The 19,700-nt window shown below is 38.2% G+C and overlaps 1 protein-coding gene and 1 long non-coding RNA gene across 2 annotated transcripts; one reads left to right on the forward strand and one right to left on the reverse strand.

The window, feature by feature from the left end:
* Positions 1-1,058: 1,058 nt before the first annotated feature.
* LOC130461599 (uncharacterized) lies at positions 1,059-7,276 on the forward strand. The gene is made up of 5 exons (XM_056829752.1): positions 1,059-1,092; positions 6,155-6,247; positions 6,322-6,833; positions 6,881-7,108; positions 7,211-7,276. Exons 1-5 carry the CDS (start codon positions 1,059-1,061, stop codon positions 7,274-7,276), a joined length of 933 nt encoding a protein of 310 aa, XP_056685730.1.
* A 5,646-nt stretch (positions 7,277-12,922) lies between these two features.
* Positions 12,923-13,789, reverse strand: LOC110792366 (uncharacterized). Its single transcript, XR_002534383.2, has 2 exons — positions 13,286-13,789; positions 12,923-13,100 (listed from the first exon to the last, which is right to left on the reverse strand). It is a non-coding gene; the product is annotated as an uncharacterized lncRNA (long non-coding RNA).
* Positions 13,790-19,700: the final 5,911 nt, after the last annotated feature.

Consider the following 19,700-nt stretch of genomic DNA (forward strand, 5'->3'; position numbering starts at 1 on the left):
ATTAAAAGACGGAGGAAGTATATGATTATGTGTAAATAATATGTATTCCTGGCTTAATGGTTGTTTCCGCATGATTTATGTATTGTCATATGTATCATAACCTAACAATTACGCCTCAACATCCACTAAGTCAACGCGGGTCAAACTATTTAGCGATATATTAGGGCGGGCTTTTTTTAAGTTTTCTTCAACATGAGCTGTTAGGGCGGGCTTCCGGATGTGCGCCTTAACAGATACATGGATGTAAGGGCGGGCTTTTTATTGCTCGCTTCAACAGGCTGGCCCAAATGCATGTCATCGCCTCAACAGACACATGGCTTTAGGGTTTCTAAATTACTACGACGTTTTTTGTTCCTTCCTCTCCCTCTCACTCTCCCTCTCCTTCTCCCTCCAATTTTTTTGTCCGACTTTTTTGTATGTGTTCTCAATCGCCATTAAATTTAATTTATTTGTCTTCTAAAACTGATTGCATTATGTATCGGTGAATCCAGAATTGGGGTGGGATAACATTATTCTGTTTCTTGAGCTTTGCATCGATCGCGTTGCCGACACTAGTGGTGAGTTTAGTGTTTAATCTGATTTTGATTTTCACTTTAAAAACTAGCAATCGATATCATTAGGGTTGAGATTTTTGCTTTTTTGGGTTGAGAATTTTAGTGTAATGCTTTTGCTTGGATGTGCAGCAGATTCAACTCTTTCTTCAAGATCAATTGCTCGGTGGTTGATTTTTCTGATGTTAGATATCTGGTCTTATCGCTTGAATTCGTTCTTTGTTTTTTCCATTTATTTTACAGTTTAATAATTAGACTATATTATCTTATAATTTCGAATCTTAATAGGTTTTCTTTCAGAAGAATTGAATTAGATGGCGAAGAAAACCATAACTTTCGCTAAGATTTGCCTTAAGGCCAGAAGCAATAGAAAAATTCTCAAAAGCAGTAATTAGGGCTCTAGCAAAGTGGCTATCACCCCTAGAAAATAGCAGCAAATCATCAGCAAAACAAGCCTGGTTAATATTTTGATGTAGGAGCTCGCAACTCCTTGCTTGACGCTCAAGAATGGTGGCAAAACATAATCAAATAGACTTGAGAGGTAAGAAGAAGAATGCTTAGAGAGAAAAGAGATATAATCCAGAAGAGAGAAATGATAAATTGTATTAATGATTTGTTACCATTACAATTGTTCTCATCCTTATTTATAAAAAAAGCTGAAGCTGTAACAAACAATTTGGCAGCTAGATTATATTACAACAAACTGTAACACATTATGATTTGGCGCCAAAAGGCTTAACAACTAAAAGTCAAATAAAAAGTTAATGCTTAAAAATTTTGCCTTAACATTCCTTCCCTCTTATAAGAACTTGACCACAAGTCTTAAGGAAGAAAAAATTGAGGAAACCTTTTCAAATTCAAGAGCATTATCCCAAGAAGATTCATGGTGCGGAACCCCTCCCATTGGACCAAGTACTGAACTTATGGTTGATTATGAAGTATAACCACTTTTATGTCAAGTATAGCAATTGGTATGTAGACTCCAGTAGATTCTTGGCCTTGGAACCATTATGGAATGTGTGTAGCAATAGGTAAGGTACCATGGAAAGCCTTCAGTTGGGAAACATGGAATACATCATGTACTCTTGGTTTAGTTAGCAACCTAAGTTTATAGGCTACCTTGCCAATGATTGCAGTAACCTGGAACGGACCATAATACTTGAGTGAAATCTTCGAATTGCTCTATGTTGTACAGACTGCTACATGTATGGCTGTAACTTGAAACCCAATCACCCACCAAAAACACCCTGTCTGATATGTGAGATGAAAATTGAGTGGGATAATCATCTCCTCCCTTCTCTATAATCTCATGTCCACCTCTCCATTAGTAGAGTCACCAGGAAGATAGGGGAGGTGTACGGGTGGAGATTGAGTTGTTAACTGAGTTGACGGAGTTCTCGAGTGGAAGTTGGTATTGTACCACTATTCATCTAGGTAAACAAGCATTCCACTCTTTAGGATACTCATTGCACATACATCTAAGGTAGGTTTAAAGGCATTTGCTAACCAATTTTGTCTGGCCATCAGTCTCAAGATGGTATAATAAAGACAACATGAATGCAGTGCCATGTAAACTAAACAAACCTTTCCAAAATTGGCTAAAAAATATAGCAGATCTATCGCTGACCATGCTCTTAGGCTAGCCATGTAGCTTGAACACAGTGTACATATATGCTCGAGCCACTTGGACTGCAGAGAAAGGGTGTGACAAAGCAATAAAGTGGTTGTACTTGCTTAATCTATCCACCACCACAAATATGACATCTTTTCCCCCATACTTTGGTAATCTTGTAATAAAATCCATAGATATGTCAATCCAAACAGCCACAGGTATAAGCAATGGTTATAACAACCTAGGGCTAGTAGAAGTATCGTATTTAACAGCCTAACATATCTTGCAATGTCTCACAAAGTTTCTGACATCTTTAGTGAGCCCTTTCTAGTAAAACAAATTCTTCACCCTTTTACTGTTAAGTCTCTTCTCGAGTGGCCACTTTCAGGTTCAAAGTCAAACCACTTTATAACCTTAGTTCTTGGGTTAGCATTAGAACCTAGAACAAGATTTTGTTTCCTTCTTAGTAAACCATCTTGAAGATTATACTGATCGTTTCAGATTTCTGCAATGAACTAAGGATACTAATCAGAATGTCTCAATGATGTAGACCTTTGATTAATTCAGTGAGGTCAGATGAAACCACATAGATGACCATACACAATAATTCAAATCTTTGCACTCTAGATAGAGCATCTGCAATAATTTTCTCCTTGTCACACTTGTACTGGATTTCATAATCAAACCCCATGAGTGTAGAAAGACAAAACTGTTGAAATGGAGTTGAGACTTTCTGCTGGAGTAACCACTTTAATCTTTTCTTATCTTTCTTGATGATGGAATGGGTGCCCATTAGGTACTGTTCCCATTTTTGGAATGCAAAAACAATGGCTAGGAATTCTTTTTCATACACATATAACTTTTTGATTTAGATTTAGGGCCCAAAGATCTGCTTATATAAGAGGAAGATTTTCTCTTACATCAAAACAACCCCAATACCTTTGTTAGAAGCATCAATATCTACCACAAAGCTCTTAGTAAAGTTTGGTACAGCTAGTTCATAAGCAGAAAACTTAGCTTGTTTTGTTAGGTTATGAATAATCTAATCGTCCTGCGGTAAACCGTGAGTTCCAAGAAATAGGTAAATTTCACAAAACCAATTAGCATAATTAGGGTTACATACGATATGATGCGTGCCTTCCCTTGATGCTCCCGAACCGAACAACAACAAGTATTAGGACTCCAAATGTCACCCCTCTATAGTAGTCCACATTATATTCGGATCCGCCTTAATTAGATTAGCTTAGAATCTCAGTATAAGGTATAGAATAATTCATGATCTCACTTTAGATGATAGGCAAAGGTGTGAAAACTCACGTATGAATAATATGTCCACAAGCCTATATTTATAGCTAACTGGAAAACTCTAGAATACTAAAACCCTAATTTAATTAGGTTTAGGAAATTAATAACTTTTGGTAGATTGGGAAACTTGCACAAACCCCTAACATACTCCAAGTGGCATATTGGAATTACGTGCGGCCCAAGTTACTTGCATGGCAAGTAAACTTGGCGCCTAAGTGTTGCTAGCGAAGTGTTGTGCCACGTGGAGAGTTTGTGATGCGATGCACTGTTGTGAGCGCTTGCGCTGAGCAGGCCCTCACGTGCCGTGGGCTGGCGCTGCGCTGGGCTGTCCCTCGCGTGTCGCGGGATGTCACTGCTTGCTTGCTCGCTAGCCAATACGCGTTATCCTTGCCTTGACGCTAGGCTGGCTTTGCGCTGGCCCTTGCGCTGACGCTTGGCTGGTGCGCTGCGCATGGCACTCCCATGGGCTTGCCTCGTCCATAAGCTGCTATTCATGCGACCTTTGGCCCATACTTCCGGCTCATGGATTGAGCTTCACGTTTCCGATTCCGGTAATATTTTAGATTCCGACAATATTTCTGTTTCCGACAATATTTCAGTTTTCGACAATATTTCCTTTACCGATAATGTTTCCGATACGAACCATATTTCCATTTCTGGAAATATCTCCAATACTATTAATATTTATATTTTCGATACGAACCATATTTCTATTTTCAGCAATATCATCGTTTCTGACAATATTCTCGACTTTGCCTTTTGATGATTTGTTTAGCTCCCAATGAAACTAACATCCATCATTTTCAAATAACCATCTATTAGAGTATTCACTGAATATAATATATTCACGTAAACACTTGATCCGTTCACATACTATTTGTGTGACCCAACGGGCTCAGTCAAGACTAAGATGTGTCATTAATAATTTTATTTCCACTTGATTTAAAGTGGTCACCAACTAGGAATTCCGATCACTTGATCTCACTGAATAGTTAACTTGTTAATTAATCTGAACCGCATTTATTAGACTTTGTATTAAATACATTAAATGCATACTAGGAGCAAGGACATATTTCCTTAAATCTCCCACTTGTTCTTAGGGACAAGTGCGCATTTCCTAATTTCTTTGTCGCTTGAAGCCTACTCATAAACATAAGGTAAGACTAGTAATCCTTATTACATCCAGATGTATTTCTCAGTGTCAGAGTTCAACTGATCAAATAAACAGGTGGTCATAGCCTATGATCCATCTGAGTACGACCATGCATTTAAAGTTTCTAGCTCTCCGAGTGGCCTTGTACAACTTTTGGAATCTCATCCCAATTTGTAGGAGGACAATCCCAATCTTGCAATCTTGAGATTATACTTTGTTCGATAGCTGATTACCCGAGCGTTGCCGTTATAGCGTCCTTTTACGGTGCGACGATTGACAAGGACAAAGTATGCAGTTCTCAAAAAAAATCAGGTATTGAGCATTAATATCTAATTCTAATTGATCAACGAGAAAGAGGCTCTACTCACTACAAAGGAATAGACTAAAAGATCACAACAACACTCATGCCTTTTCCGCATCAAGTTGACCGCTCCCTCGCCCCCCAACGTAGTGATCGTATCAATCACTTGGTAGGACCCTCCATTCCTCTTGGTATATCATGAGAAAAGTTATACCAATCACCAGGCGCATCGCGCTTTCCCTTTCCTAGATGTTCGCCTTTGTAAGTAAAGTAATGGTGACCAGACGAAGACTGAATTTTTTTGAGGGTTCGGTCAGTAGAGGGGCCGACTTTGCCTAAAATAGCCCCGCTCACTAACAAACTGAGCCCGTTGATCATATAACTGGGAGGGAACGTGTCATATTAGGGGTGAACGATCAGAGGTCTCCTCTAATAACGACGAGGTTCCTTTCTCTATGATTTATCAAAGTCTGGTATGTGGGAATCAGAGTATCAATCGTCTGGCAAAGTTTAAGAAATTTACTTATGACATACTTTTACATCTCTTACAGTAAAGTTTCATAGGTTTATCCGATACTAATATTTTCAAGTAAGTATATATCCAAATGATTATGACATTGCCATGTCCACATATTTCAAGAAACAGAACAACTAGTCATCTTGCAATCCAGTCGTCTAATGTTTTCTATGCGTCTACCTGTATAGAGAACTTCTGACCAGGGACCATTTTCAACTTTTTACATTCAAGTTCACTTGATTGAATTTTCTTAGTCACAAGACTAATCCTGACATTATATCTTGAATATATCGTCAAATTAAAAGGACTCATCATTTAATACTAAGATAAAATGGATATGAAAATACATTTTATATATGATAAATGTTCAATCCGAATGTTTTACCACCAAGGGCCTTTAACCCATCTTTAAAACATTTAATGGAATTCAGGTCTATGCTTGATTTTCAGGCCACAATGTGAGTGTTGTATCTCACTTGTTGCATAGATTTGGTTATCATGCTTTGTCAATCTCAATATCTTTTCATCGAAATGAATTTCGAAATATGATGATAAGATCTTTGAGTGTGTTTATTTTGTGATCAAGTCTTTCTTGCTTCAATAATGGTTCTACGCATTTTTGTAATGAAGAACCATCAAACCAGCATACATGTGATCCATATAGGTTCAGTGAAGAACTCTTTAACATAAACAACTTTGTTTCTTTGCTTCTTAGGAAGTAAGTACTTTACTTTAACTGTAAAAGTTTCTAGTGAGTCTCCAATTTCAGATGAAGAGGTTGCGGTGCCGATTAGCTCTAAGTATAAAGGTAACAAGCTTGCAATTAAGGGTATGGCACTATCTTTTATATCTCCCATGGTAATCTTACCGAATGCTTGCAAGTTGATGAGTTAGCTAGTAAATCTGCAAAATGGGCTTCTTCAATTATTTTGTATGTTGTTGGTGATACTCCCACATTGAAATACATCAACACTTTTATTGAGAAGAACTGGAATTGTGTGTCTCAACCTGAGGTATTATTGCATAATGATGGTTATTTTGTTATACGGTTTGGTACTATTAAGGAGATGAAAGAAGTATTGTATTCTAGGCCTTACACTATTGCCTATAAACCAATGATTATGAAGGCCTGGACTTCAGATTTTAATTTTAATGCTGAAATCTTGAAAGTGGTTCCTCTATGGATACAATTACCTAATTTGCCTCTCAATTGTTGGGGTATGGACTCTCTTAGTAGGATTGGTAGTGCTCTAGGCTCGCCATTATTTGTTAATGAATGCAATAGCAAGCAAACTAGGATCTCTTATGCAAGAATGTTGGTTGAAATTGATGTAACTAGACCTATTGTGCATAAAGTTATGTTCCAAGAACCTGGTGGGAAGAAATTTGAGCAAGTAGTTCACTACGGCTGGATTCCTAATTTTTGCGTTAAGTGTGAAAGAGCAGGCCAGAATGTGGTCAGGAAGTCACTGGGCAAGAGAAGCATGTGAAACAGAAGAGGTGGGTGCCAAAACCGAATGTGCCACAGGCTACTACTAAGGATCGTGATTCTTGTGTTCCTGTTTCTGATACTGGTCCAGTTCTTCCAGGTCCTAACGGGGAGAAGGAAACGGGGAATGTTCTTAAGAAGTCTGTAGTTAGAGCCCATGAGGCTTCTTGTTCGATTCTAGTAATTTTTCAAAATTCTATGACCTTTTCCCTATCGATGAGAGTGTATTTGAGAATATTCAGTATAATGCACCGGGTAAAGATAAAGGACTAATGCTTGTAGGCGGGGACTCTATCCCCTTTGCTTCCTTATGATGCTCTTATGCTGGAATTTAAAGGGTTGCAATAAACCCTTTAAGAAGAAAGAGATTAGATCTTTTCTGCTCCGAAATAAAATTTATTTGTGTGCAGTTTTAGAGACTCGAGTAAAGAAAGGAAAATTTAGCCAAATTTCTTCAAATATGTTCAAGGGTTGGCCTGTCATTAATAATTATACTTGCGCTGTGAATGGTAGGGTCTGAATTAGTTGGGATCCTAGGAAACTAGATGTGCTAGCTATGCAAGAGAATGCTCAGCGCATTTTTTCCAATGTCATGGATATTCACTCAGGGACCACGTTTCATTTTCTAGCTGTTTACAGGTTTAATTTGTTAGGTTATGACAAATATAAACAATATATTTCATGCGGAAAAACCATAAAGCCAGGAATCCAAATTAATTGCCCCATAGTCAATTAGCATAATTTAGGATACATACATGTGATGCGTGCCTTCCCTAGCTGCTCCCGAACCGAACAAGAACAAGTTTAGGACTCCAAATGTCGCCCCTCCGTAGATAGTCCACATCACATTTGGATCCGCCTAAGATTCAATTAACTAGAATATTATCTAAGGTTTTATGTTTATTCAGAAAGCTTAATTATTAAGTTAGGCAAATTATTAAATTCTTTCTTGAACTTAATCTATGTGAATACTTATTGAATTGTCATATAAATTGTGATTATGAACCACGTATTTATATGGTGGAAATACCAAAATTAGAATTCTACTAGGATTCCAATAACTAAATCTATTAGGATTCTAATTAAATTAAATCATTAGAATTTAATGTTTAATCAAACACCTAAGTGTTTCAGATTTAACAAAAACATTCAATTTGAGTAGAATCAGGAAAACGAGATTAAGCAAGTAATCCTATACGACCAAGGCTTTGGTCGTACGAAGCCTCACAGCCACGCAGCCCACGAGGGGCGCTGGTGCTCGGCTTGGCCCAAGGCATGGGCGGAGGCAGCAAGCGGCCCATGATGTTTGGGCGCTGCTCGCTGGGCCTGCCTTGCTGCTTGCTCGCGCGCGCTGTCTTTGTTGGGCGCTGGGCCTGACTTCGTGCTGGGCCTTGCGTCTAGCAAGCTCGTCCGTCGATCGTTTCGTACGTCGCGCTTCCGATTCGTTTTCCGATTCCGGAATTCATTTCCGATTCGAACAATATTTAATATTTCCGATTCCGGAATTTATTTCCGATTCGAACAAATATTTAATATTTCCGATTCCGGAATTTATTTCAGATTCCAATAATATTTCCGATTCCGGCAATATTTTCGATTCCGGCAATATTTTTATTTCCGATAATATTTTTCGATACGTACCATGTTTCCGTTTTCGGTAACATCTACGATTTGGATAATATTTATATTTCCGTCATGATCCATATTTCCGTTTCCAGCAATATCATCATTTTCGGAGTATTCATATTTTGCCTTTTGACGATTTCAGTCCCACTGGAAGCGAGATCCGTCGTTTCCGAATGTTCATAAAAAGAGTATTTAATTCACTTAAATACTTGATCCATTCACGTACTATTTGTGTGACCTACGGGTTTAGTCAAGAGTAAGCTGTGGATTAATATTATTAATTCCACTTGAACTGAAGCGGCCTCTAGCTAGGCATTTAGCTCACTTAATCTCAATGAATTATTAATTTTCATAATTAATTAATACTGAACCGCATTTATTAGACTTAGCATTGAATGCATACTTGGACCAAGGGCATTATTTCCTTTAGTCTCCCACTTGTCCTTAGGGACAAGTGTGCATTGCCTAATTCCTTTGTCGCTTGATGCTTGCTCATGAACATAAGGTAAGAGTAGTCATCCTTATTATGTCCAGAGGTATTTCTCGCTTTCAGAGTTCAACTGATCAAATAAACAGATAATCATAGCCTATGATTCATCTGAGCACGGCCATGCATTTTTCAGTTTCTAGCTCTCCGAGTGGCCTTGTACAACTTTCAGCATCTCATCACGATTTATGGGACGACAATCTCAATCTTGTGATCTTGAGGTTAGACTTCGATTGATAGGTGATTACCTGAGAGTTGCCGTTATAGTCTCCTTTTACGGTGCGGCGGTTGACAACGTCAAAGTAACCAGTTCTCAAACAAGTAATCTCAAATCACTCAGGTATTGAGGATTAGTGTCTAATAATGTAATGAAATCTACTTATAACAGATTTTCATCTCTTACAATAAAGTTTCATAGGTATGTCCAATACTAGTCTTCTCAAAGTAAATATCTACGCAAATGATTACGACATTTCCATGTCCACATATTTCAAGAAACAGAACTACTAGTCATCTTGCATTCTAGTCGTCTAGCGTTTTCGATGCGTCCACCTTTATAGAAAACTTTCGACCAGGGACCATTTTCAACGTTTGACATTTAAGTTCACTTGATAGACATTTCTTAGTCACAGGATTAGTCTTGACAGTCTATCTTGAATATATAATCAAATTTAAAGGACTCATTGTTTAATAAACCACAAATTAAATGGAAAAATGAATTCTATTCATTTATATGAATGGTTAACCAAAATGTTTTACAAAGTATTAAACTCTAAAACTTTAAAACATCAATTAAGGACATCAAAGCCATTCTCCAACATGCTTGATTCCCATAGCTGCAGTGTACGAGTTGTGCTTCGCTTGCGGCAGAGGTTTAGTTAATGGATCTGAGATATTGTCGTCAGTTCCTATCTTGCTTATCTCGACTTCTTTACTTTCATCGAACCCTTGTAGAAGGTGAAATCTACGAAGTACATGCTTGAATCTCTGATGGTGTCTAGGCTCCTTTGCCTATGCAATAGCTCCGTTATTGTCACAATATAGAGCTATTGGTCCTTTAATGGAGGGGACTACACCAAGTTCACCTATGAACTTCCTTAGACAAATAGCTTCCTTTGCTGCTTCATGTGCAGCAATGTACTCCGCTTCAGTTGTAGAATCCGCAATGGTTCTCTGTTTAGCACTTTTCTAGCTTACTGCACCTCCGTTGAGGCAGAAGACAAACCCAGACTGTGATCTGAAATCATCCTTATCGGTTTGGAAACTTGCGTCTGTATAGCCTTTAACAATTAATTAATCATCTCCACCATAGACCAGGAAATCATCTTTGTGCTCTTTCAGATACTTCAGAATATTCTTGGCAGTAGGCCAATGTGCCTCTCCTGGGTCTGACTTGATAGGTTATGATACATATGACAAAACATAAATCATGCGGAAAAACCTTAATGCCAGGAAACATATTATTTACACATAATCATTTAGCATAATTTAGGAGCATACACTTTGTAGCGTGCCCTCCCTAGCTGCGCCCGAACCGAACAAGAACAAGTCTTTAGGACTCCAAATGTCGTCCCTCCGTAGATAGTCCACAGTACGTCCGGATCCGCCTCAAGTTAGACCAACTAGAATCGCCCTTAAGGTTACTAGGAAATTCGGTTAAGTGTTTGCAAGTGTTTGGCTTATTTTTCTTTCAAAACTTACCCTTAGAATACTTCAATCCCATGTGCATAAATTATGACCCTAGGCCTTTATTTATAGAGGTTTGGAAAGGGAATTGGAATCCTAGTAGGATACGATTTAATTAAACTTAGAATCCTACAAGGACTCTAATTAATTAAATAATCCTTTTAGGAATAGGAATTTAATCATACACCAAATCCTAATAGATTTAGGAATTGTGCATGGACACAAACACACACACGCACGGAGCCACGAGGGCGCCCGCACGCGTGCGCTCGGCCCACGCAGCCCACGCTACGCAGCCTCGCCTTGGCGCGCTGGGCCTGCCTTGCGGTGGGCCTGGCGCTGCCTTGGGCTGGGCGTTGGCGCGCGTCTTGCTTGCTGGGCGATGGCCTGACTTCGTGCTGGGCCTTCGTCCGGCAGGCCTCGTCCGATGCTTATTCGTACGATACGCTTCCGATTAAATTCCCGGTTCCGGAAATCTTTTCCGATACGAACAATATTTAATATTTCCGATTCCGGAATTAATTTCCGTTTCGAACAAATATTTAATATTTCCGTTTCCGGAACTATTTTCCGATTCCGATAATATTTCCTATTCTGACAATATTTCCGTTTCCGGCAATATTTCCGATTCCGGCAATATTTCCATTTCCAACAATATGTTCCGATACGTACTATGTTTCCGTTTCCGGCAACATCTACGACTTGGATAATATTTATATTTCCGATACGATCCATATTTCCGTTTCCGGCAATATCATCGTTTCCGGAGTATTCACTTGCTTGTGACGATCTCAGCTCCCACTGAAACCAAGATCCGTCGATTCCGAATATCCATAGATAGAGTATTTAATGCCATTAAATACTTGATCCGTTTACGTACTATTTGTGTGACCCTGCGGGTTCAGTCAAGAGTAAGCTGTGGATTAATATCATTAATTCCACTTGAACTGAAGCGGCCTCTAGCTAGGCATTCAGCTCACTTGATCTCACTGAATTATTAACTTGTTAATTAATACTGAACCGCATTTATTAGACTTATCATTGAATGCATACTTGGACCAAGGGCATTATTTCCTTCATGACTGGTATCTGCTCGTAGCACTGAGTGCGTACGCAACATCCGGGCGTGTACATATCATAGCATACATTATTGAACTAATCAATGATGCATATGGAATCCCACTCATTCGTCTACGCTCATCCAATGTTTTTTGGCACTGAGTCTTTCTTAGACTCATTCCATGAGACACGGGTAGGTAGCCTCTCTTGGAGTCTTCCATAGTGAACCTTTCAAGCACCTTATTGATATAAGTTCTTTGACTAAGTCCAATCATCCTTTTAGATCTATCTCTGTAAATCTTGATGCCTAGTATGTACTGTGCTTCTCCTAGATCCTTCATCGAAAAACATTTCCCAAGTCAAATCTTGATAGATTTCAACATAGGAATGTTATTTGCGATAAGTAATATGTCGTCGACATATAATACTAAAAAAGCATTTTTTTTTCTCCCACTGACCTTCTTGTATACACAAGATTCGTCTGCGTTCTTGACGAAGCCAAAGTCACTGACTGCTTCATCAAAACGTATGTTCCAGATCCTTGATGCTTGCTTCAATCCGTAAATGGATTTCTTAATCTTGCATACCTTTTTAGCATTCTTTGGATCCCCAAAACCCTCAGGTTGTGTCACACTACTACAAAAATGGGAATATAGAACTGTTAAAATAGACTATATAAAGCGCCTTAGAAGCGCTTTTCTGCTCAACACTTTATAAAGTTTTTAAAGCGGTTGGAAGAGGTGCTTTATATGCGTGATCATACATTACGTTGGTTTGAGAAATGCGCTCTATATACCCTCCCTAAATTCAATAAATGGAGAAAGAATATAGAGCGGTTATCATATTTAACTGTTACATACACCTAACAATATATAACTGTTTTCATAGACAACGGTCCTATATACGTCCTCGTCCACATTAAGATACAGAACAATTGCCATAGACAACCGTTCTCTATACCCCTTTTTTTTAATTACGTAACATTACTATTTCAGCCTCATTTTGGCAATATGTTTATTGGAACGCTATGAGAATTATTCAATTATGGGATTTGTTGTTTCTTCGTAGCCCTAACAATCACAACATAAACAAGATCCATATATTAACACAAATCAACTTTAACTTTACAAAACACGAATAACAAGATCTTTCCATTACTAAAATTAGAATATATGGAATACACATAACATTGTAAATAAATTACATAAAACAAAAAAAAGGTCGGAAAAGACCAAATCATCTCGCTAGTTCACCGTTTACAAGCCTAGAACTGCAATTCTTCACCTCCAAAAAAGAAAAGAAAAATGCATTGATCTGCAACAAAATAAACAAAGGAATTAGAAAAGTGTGTAATAGTCTATACAAATTGAAGACAAATCAAACACAAATCAAGTGAAATATTTAAGATTTCATATCAAAATAAACAATCATGAATTCATTATCAATTTATAACTTGATATAAGTAATAACTATGAGAATATCCGTAAAAGATGTATTACCTGGACGCACGAGTGACCAAAAATTCGGATTGTTGGGCGAGTACATGTAATTTGATTGTTGAGGTAATCAAATAATTACCATGCTTCGTTATAATCTAAGATGCTTGGATAATATACCACTTGGCTTCCATTTCCTAATTCTATGATTCTACTACTCGTACAAATATTCTTTTTTCTAGATTCTTCTTCTGCATAATCATCTTCTTCTTCAATTGAAATTGCAATTGCAATTGCATTGAGCTTTCGATTTCTACCCACGCTGTATTCCTCTTTCTAGTGTTACCTGACCTTGTTTCCTCCATTTTTAATCTATGGGATCTTTTAGTTAAATACTCCTTATTTGGGTGTAGAAATAACAGTGTATAGATCAATTAGAGAGCCATAGAAGAATGAGATATTAGAGAAAATATCATATTTGGAGGCGGTTTAGTAGTTTGGCTGCGGGAGTAGTATAGTGTGAGGATTTGGACTATGGAGTTAGGTTTTCATTTGAGGGAAATGGAAAGAAACACGCTGCCATTAAATCATTAATAACTCTGGTATATTATTTATTTATTTATTTATTTTAATAAAAGATATAAAGCAGTTGTATTAGAAAACCGATGCGTATTGTAGAAATTATATTTGTTGAAATAAACAAATATAATTTCTTATTGTGAGAACATCACAAAAAACAGGTAACAGGATAGGCGCTTTGTATTCCTTTTCTCATAAAATAGTGAACTAAGAAAAGCGTACTATATACTTGAGGAAAACGCTTTTGTAACTTAACCGTTATATATCTTGCGTTTCTTAATCCAACTTTTGTAGTAGTGTCATAAACACAGTTTCTGTTAAAACGCCGTTTAAGAAAGCGGTTTTGACATCCATCTGCCATATTTCGTAATCGTAATATGCAGCGATTGCTAACATTATCCGAATAGACTTTAGCATTGCAACTGGTGAAAAGGTTTCATCGTAATCCACACCGTGGACTTGCCTGTAACCTTTTGAAACCAATCTAGCTTTGAAAACTTCTAGTTTCCCATCCTTGTCCTTTTTCAGTTTGAAAACCCATTTTCTTCCTATGGCTTGGTAGCCATCTGGCAAATAGACCAAATCCCAAACTTGGTTTTCAGACATGGAGTCTAATTCAGATTGCATGGCTTCTTGCCATTGCTTGGAGCTAGGGCTCGTCATAGCTTGTTTGTAAGTCGCAGGTTCATCGCTTTCCAGCAATAGAACTTCATGGCTCTCGTTCGTCAAAATACCTAAGTATCTTTCCGGTTGAGACCTATATCTTTGAGATCTACGCGGGGTTACATTTCTAGTTGGTTCTTGATTCTCACCAGATACTTCTAAAGATCTCTGAGTTTCAACCTGAACGTCATCTTGAGCTTCTCTAGAGTTTGTTGTTCGACTCGAATTTCTTCGAGGTCTACTTTTCTCCCACTTGTCATTTTGGAAATGTGATCTCTTTCCAAAAAGATACCATCTCGAGCAACAAACACCTTGTTCTCAGATGTATTGTAGAAGTAATACCCCTTTGTTTCCTTTGGATAGCCCACAAGGATACATTTGTCTGATTTCGGTTGAAGTTTGTCTGAAATTAATCGTTTGACGTATACTTCACAACCCCAAATCTTAAGAAAAGACACATTTGGAGGCTTTCCAAACCATAACTCATATGGAGTCTTTTCGACAGCTTTAGACGGAGCTCTATTTAGTGTGAGTGCAGCTGTGTTTAGTGCATGTCCCCAAAATTCTATTGGAAGTTCGGCCTGACCCATCATTGATCTAACCATGTCTAGCAAGGTTCTGTTTCTCCGTTCTGACACACTGTTCCATTGACGTGTTCCGGGAGGAGTCAATTCTGATAGAATTCCACATTCTTTCAGATGGTCATCAAATTCATAGCTCAGATATTCACCGCCTCTATAAGACCGCGGTGCCTTAATCTTCTTGCCTAACTGATTTTCTACTTCACTCTGAAATTCCTTGAATTTGTCAAAGGATTCAGACTTATGCTTCATTAGGTAGACATAACCATATCTACTGAAGTCATCAGTGAAAGTGATAAAGTAGCTGAAACCACCTCTAGCATTTGTACTAATTGGTCCACATACATCTGTATGGATTAAACCCAATAGTTTAGTTTCTCTTTCTCCAACTTTAGAGAAAGGTTGCTTTGTCATTTTGCCAAGTAAGCATGATTCGCACTTACCATAATCCTCTAAGTCAAATGGTTCTAGAATTCCTTTCTTTTGAAGACTTTCTATGCGCTTCATGTTAATATGGCCTAATCGACAATGCCATAGATAGGTGAGATCTGAATCATTTTTTTTGGCCTTTTTGGTATTTATGTTATAAACTTGTTTGTCGTGATCTAGTAAATAAAGTCCATTGACTAATCTAGCAGATCCATAAAACATCTCTTTAAAATAAAACGAGCAACTATTGTCTTTTATTAAAAAGGTAAATCCCTTAGCATCTAAGCAAGAAAAATAAATGATGTTTTTAGTAAGACTTGGAACATGGAAACACTCTTCCAATTCCAAAACTAGCCCAAAGGGCAACGACAAATAATAAGTTCCTACAGCTAATCCAGCAATCCTTGCTCCATTTCCCACTCGTAGGTCGACTTCACCCTTGCTTAATCTTCTACTTCTTCTTAGTCCCTGTGAATTGGAACATAAGTGTGAGCCACAACCTGTATCTAATACCCAAGAAGTTGAATTTGCAAGTATACAGTCTATAACGAAAATACCTGAAGATGGAACGACTGTTCCATTCTTTTGATCTTCCTTAAGCTTCAAGCAATCTCTCTTCCAATGCCCCTTCTTCTTGTAGTAGAAGCATTCAGATTCAGAAGTGGGTTAGCTCACCTTCTTCTTTTCAGACTTGGTGTTGCCAGCTTGCTTAGTTGGGCTGGCCTTCTTGCCACCTCTGTTAGCATTCCTCTTCTTACCAAATTTCTTGAACTTGCCCCCACGCACCATAAGCACATCTTGCTTATCACTTTTGATCGTCTTTTCTGCGGTGTTCAGCATACCGTGAAGCTCAGTGAGAATTTTGCCCAGACTATTCATACTGTAGTTCAGCTTGAACTGAGCATACTCGCTATGAAGAGAATGGAGGATGGTGTCTACAACCATTTCCTAAGAGAACTGCTGATCCAGCCGACTCATATTCTCAATGAGTCCAATCATTTTGAGAACATGTGGACTTACGGGCTCGCCCTTCTTGAGCTTGGTGTCAAGAATTTGTCTATGAGTCTCGAATCTTTCAACTCGGGCCAGATCTGGGAACATGTTCTTTAACTCACTGATGATCGTGAAAACATCTGAGTTGATGAACATTTTCTGTAGATCTGCACTCATGGTTGCAAGCATTAGACATTTTACATCCTTGTTGGCATCAATCCAACGATTGAGGGCTGCCTGAGTGACCCCGTCACCAGCGGCTTTGGCATCGCCTCTTCCAGGACATACTCCTTTTCTTCCTTCATAAGAACTATTTGCAAGTTCCTTTGCCAGTCAAGGAAGTTTTTGTAACACCTAATAATTCCTTGCTTTTATAAAACCATTTTCCAACTTAAAATGAAGGAATTACTAAAGTATTACCGCCACCGTGATAACGGTTAAGGCTATTACCAGAATTAGGCAGCGGAATTAAATGTTAACTAACTTTTAAAAACATAATTAATGAAATACTAAGGCCTCCTACAATTTGGAACCATAATGGCCCAAAACCCAAAGTATAAATAATTCAAACGTTTCAAACATAATTAAAGTAAAGTTAAATAGTTCAAAGTACGAAAACATGCAACTCTCTCGAACATCCCAAGCCACATGATTCCGATCTACCAACCTGCTATTTTATTCTACTCCCCATCAATGCAAGTGCAAATGATAGATCGTCATAGGGTCATTAAGGCAAAGGCCATGACCAGAACACACAAAGCACGTAGTCAGCAAAAGCTGAGTACTTACAAGCATAGGGTGAATGAAACTAAAACATGCATCACTCACTAAGTGCTAATCAACATGCAAAAAGCCATATAATAATTAACAATCAATCATGAATACAAGACTCGACTCTTGACTCGACTCTTGACTCACAATTTAATTAGAATAAGCTTCGAACGGGCCAAAAGAATATCCACAAAGGGGAAAAGGTGATGGGAGCCAACCATACACCAAATATAATAATAAAATCGGGCCATACCGAGTGTCGGGCCATACCGACGGAATTCCTGCGCATAATTTAAATGAAACAACGTCTTGTATCATTTGTAGGAGTACGAGCTTTCCGGCAAGACTCCCCCCATTGTTCATACTCAAGGTATATACGTTCCAAGAGTTTTGAAGCTTGTTCTGGTTGCACTTTACGTTTATTAATATTTTATTAAAGGTGAATTCAAGACTCGACAAACATTAGGACTTGTGATCAACCAAGAAAGACACTTGTGATATTACTACCATGTTCCTTCTCACCAAAGTGAGACTCCACATCATGCATATTAACATAAGGGTTGTGCCCTTGCACGACAAATCCTAATTCATTTCATACATTACATTCCCAACTGAACCCTACATGTGCGGTGGCTTACGTGAGCTAACCCTTCACATGTGGTAAAATAAATAGTACAACGAGGTACGAATAATTGGCTCAAAGTATGCTAGACATCCCGTACAATAGCATACAAATAAATAATCCATCCCTTGCATGTGAAATAAATCATACATGCATAAATATTGAACAACATGATTGACAATGAAATCCATACTCATAATAATTCCAACATGCTTGTTCAACAATTAATCCAAGAAATCCAACATCACAAATCACATGCTCGTTCACCAAAATAACATGATTCCACATAATGTAATTCACGTCATCAACAATCATGTAATGTCGTTGACAAAAAGGTGTGGTCGCCCTAGACTTGTACGTACCTTGAATACCTAAGCGTAGGGGCCACTTTGCAATAACGAGCACTCAACTAGAAATCACCTCCTATCATCAAAATAATGAAACTTTAAATTATTTCCATGTTCATTAAATTTTCAGCAACTTTATAAAATTTAAAACCTCCTTTAAACTTTAGAATTCAATCGTTTTTCAATAATCAAAACGTCTCAATTTGCAAAATCAATCCCTAGTACGAAAACATGTTTTTTCCGCCTTTAAAATCAATAAAAATCGACACTTTGAACCTTTATTCAAATCTGAAAATATAATTGATTATCATAATTAAAATCATCACCTAATTATGCTAATCAATTGACTCATTAGGTCTAGGTTAAAACCCTAACTTGAAAATCCCAATAACACTAGTTTATTATCATAAAAATCAATGCTTTATTGAATAAACAAATCTGAAAATTCATCCTTTAATAATTAAAACAAACCTAATGAATCACAACACGCAAATCCTCAAACCACGGTATTCATAACCGGTTCCCAGCATTTTAATTACTCAAAACAATATTAATATAATAATTTAAAATACGGAATTTAAATAGAATAGGTAAGGAAGAAGAGAATTATACCAATCCGGCCTATAGCACGGAACAACCACGAATTAGAGTGATTGGGCGAAAAGGAATTGAATTACGAGCACGAACAACACACACACATGCACGCGTGTGTGCGCGCAGGGGCGAAGGGCGCAGCAGGGCTTGCGCGCGGGACAGGGCACACGGCACGCTGGGGGGCACGCGCGAGAGGAGGGGCGAGAGAGCAGGGCACAGCGCGCGCTGGCGCGAGAGAGCGAGCGAGGGAGTGCGGGCGCTGGCGCGCGAGGGGCGAGAGAGGGAGTGCGGGTGTGGCTGGCGCAAGCAACGCACACAACAACAACAACAACGGCACAGCAGCAGCGCAAGGGGCGCGCAAGGGGCGCGCTGGCTGGACTCGGGCAAGAGAGTGGGCGAGAACGTGGGGCGAGCAGCAAGGGCACGAGTAGCACACGAGGCACGACAGTGCTCGTGCTGTGCGTGCGGGTGAACCGGACCAAAGAGGAGAGAGAAAGAGGAGTGTTGGGCAAGAAAGAGAGAAAAGGGTTTATGACAAAATAGGGGGTCAATTAATGATGAGGAGTCCTATTTATAGGCTCCTTATTGTTAATGGGCTAGGCTTAGGAAATTAGAATTGGGCTTAGGGAATTAAATGATTGGGCTAGCTTAGGACTTGAATTAAATACTTTTGATTGGGCACGTTTAGTAAAACGAATTGGACTTTTCATTTAAAACCCGAAGCCTTTAGAATCATTTGCAACTCATTTAATTTCCCGACTAAAGAATTAAATTCGTTTCGTAATTAATTAAAATAATAAATATTCTGATTAATTAAAATACATTAAATGTAATGCATTTAAATATTATTTAAATGATAATAAATCGTAAAATACTTTATAAATATAATAAAATATACT

The sequence above is a fragment of the Spinacia oleracea genome, chromosome 5 (genome assembly GCF_020520425.1).
Source record: "Spinacia oleracea cultivar Varoflay chromosome 5, BTI_SOV_V1, whole genome shotgun sequence".
Lineage (NCBI taxonomy): Eukaryota > Viridiplantae > Streptophyta > Magnoliopsida > Caryophyllales > Amaranthaceae > Spinacia > Spinacia oleracea.

Coding starts and splice junctions, on each gene's coding strand:
- LOC130461599 (XM_056829752.1), top strand. CDS start 1,059: ATGGTGGCAAAACATAATCAAATAGACTTGAGAG. Junction 6,248..6,321: donor GATTAGCTCTAAGTATAAAG/GTAACAAGCTTG, acceptor AATGCTTGCAAG/TTGATGAGTTAGCTAGTAAA. Junction 6,834..6,880: donor GTGGGAAGAAATTTGAGCAA/GTAGTTCACTAC, acceptor TAAGTGTGAAAG/AGCAGGCCAGAATGTGGTCA.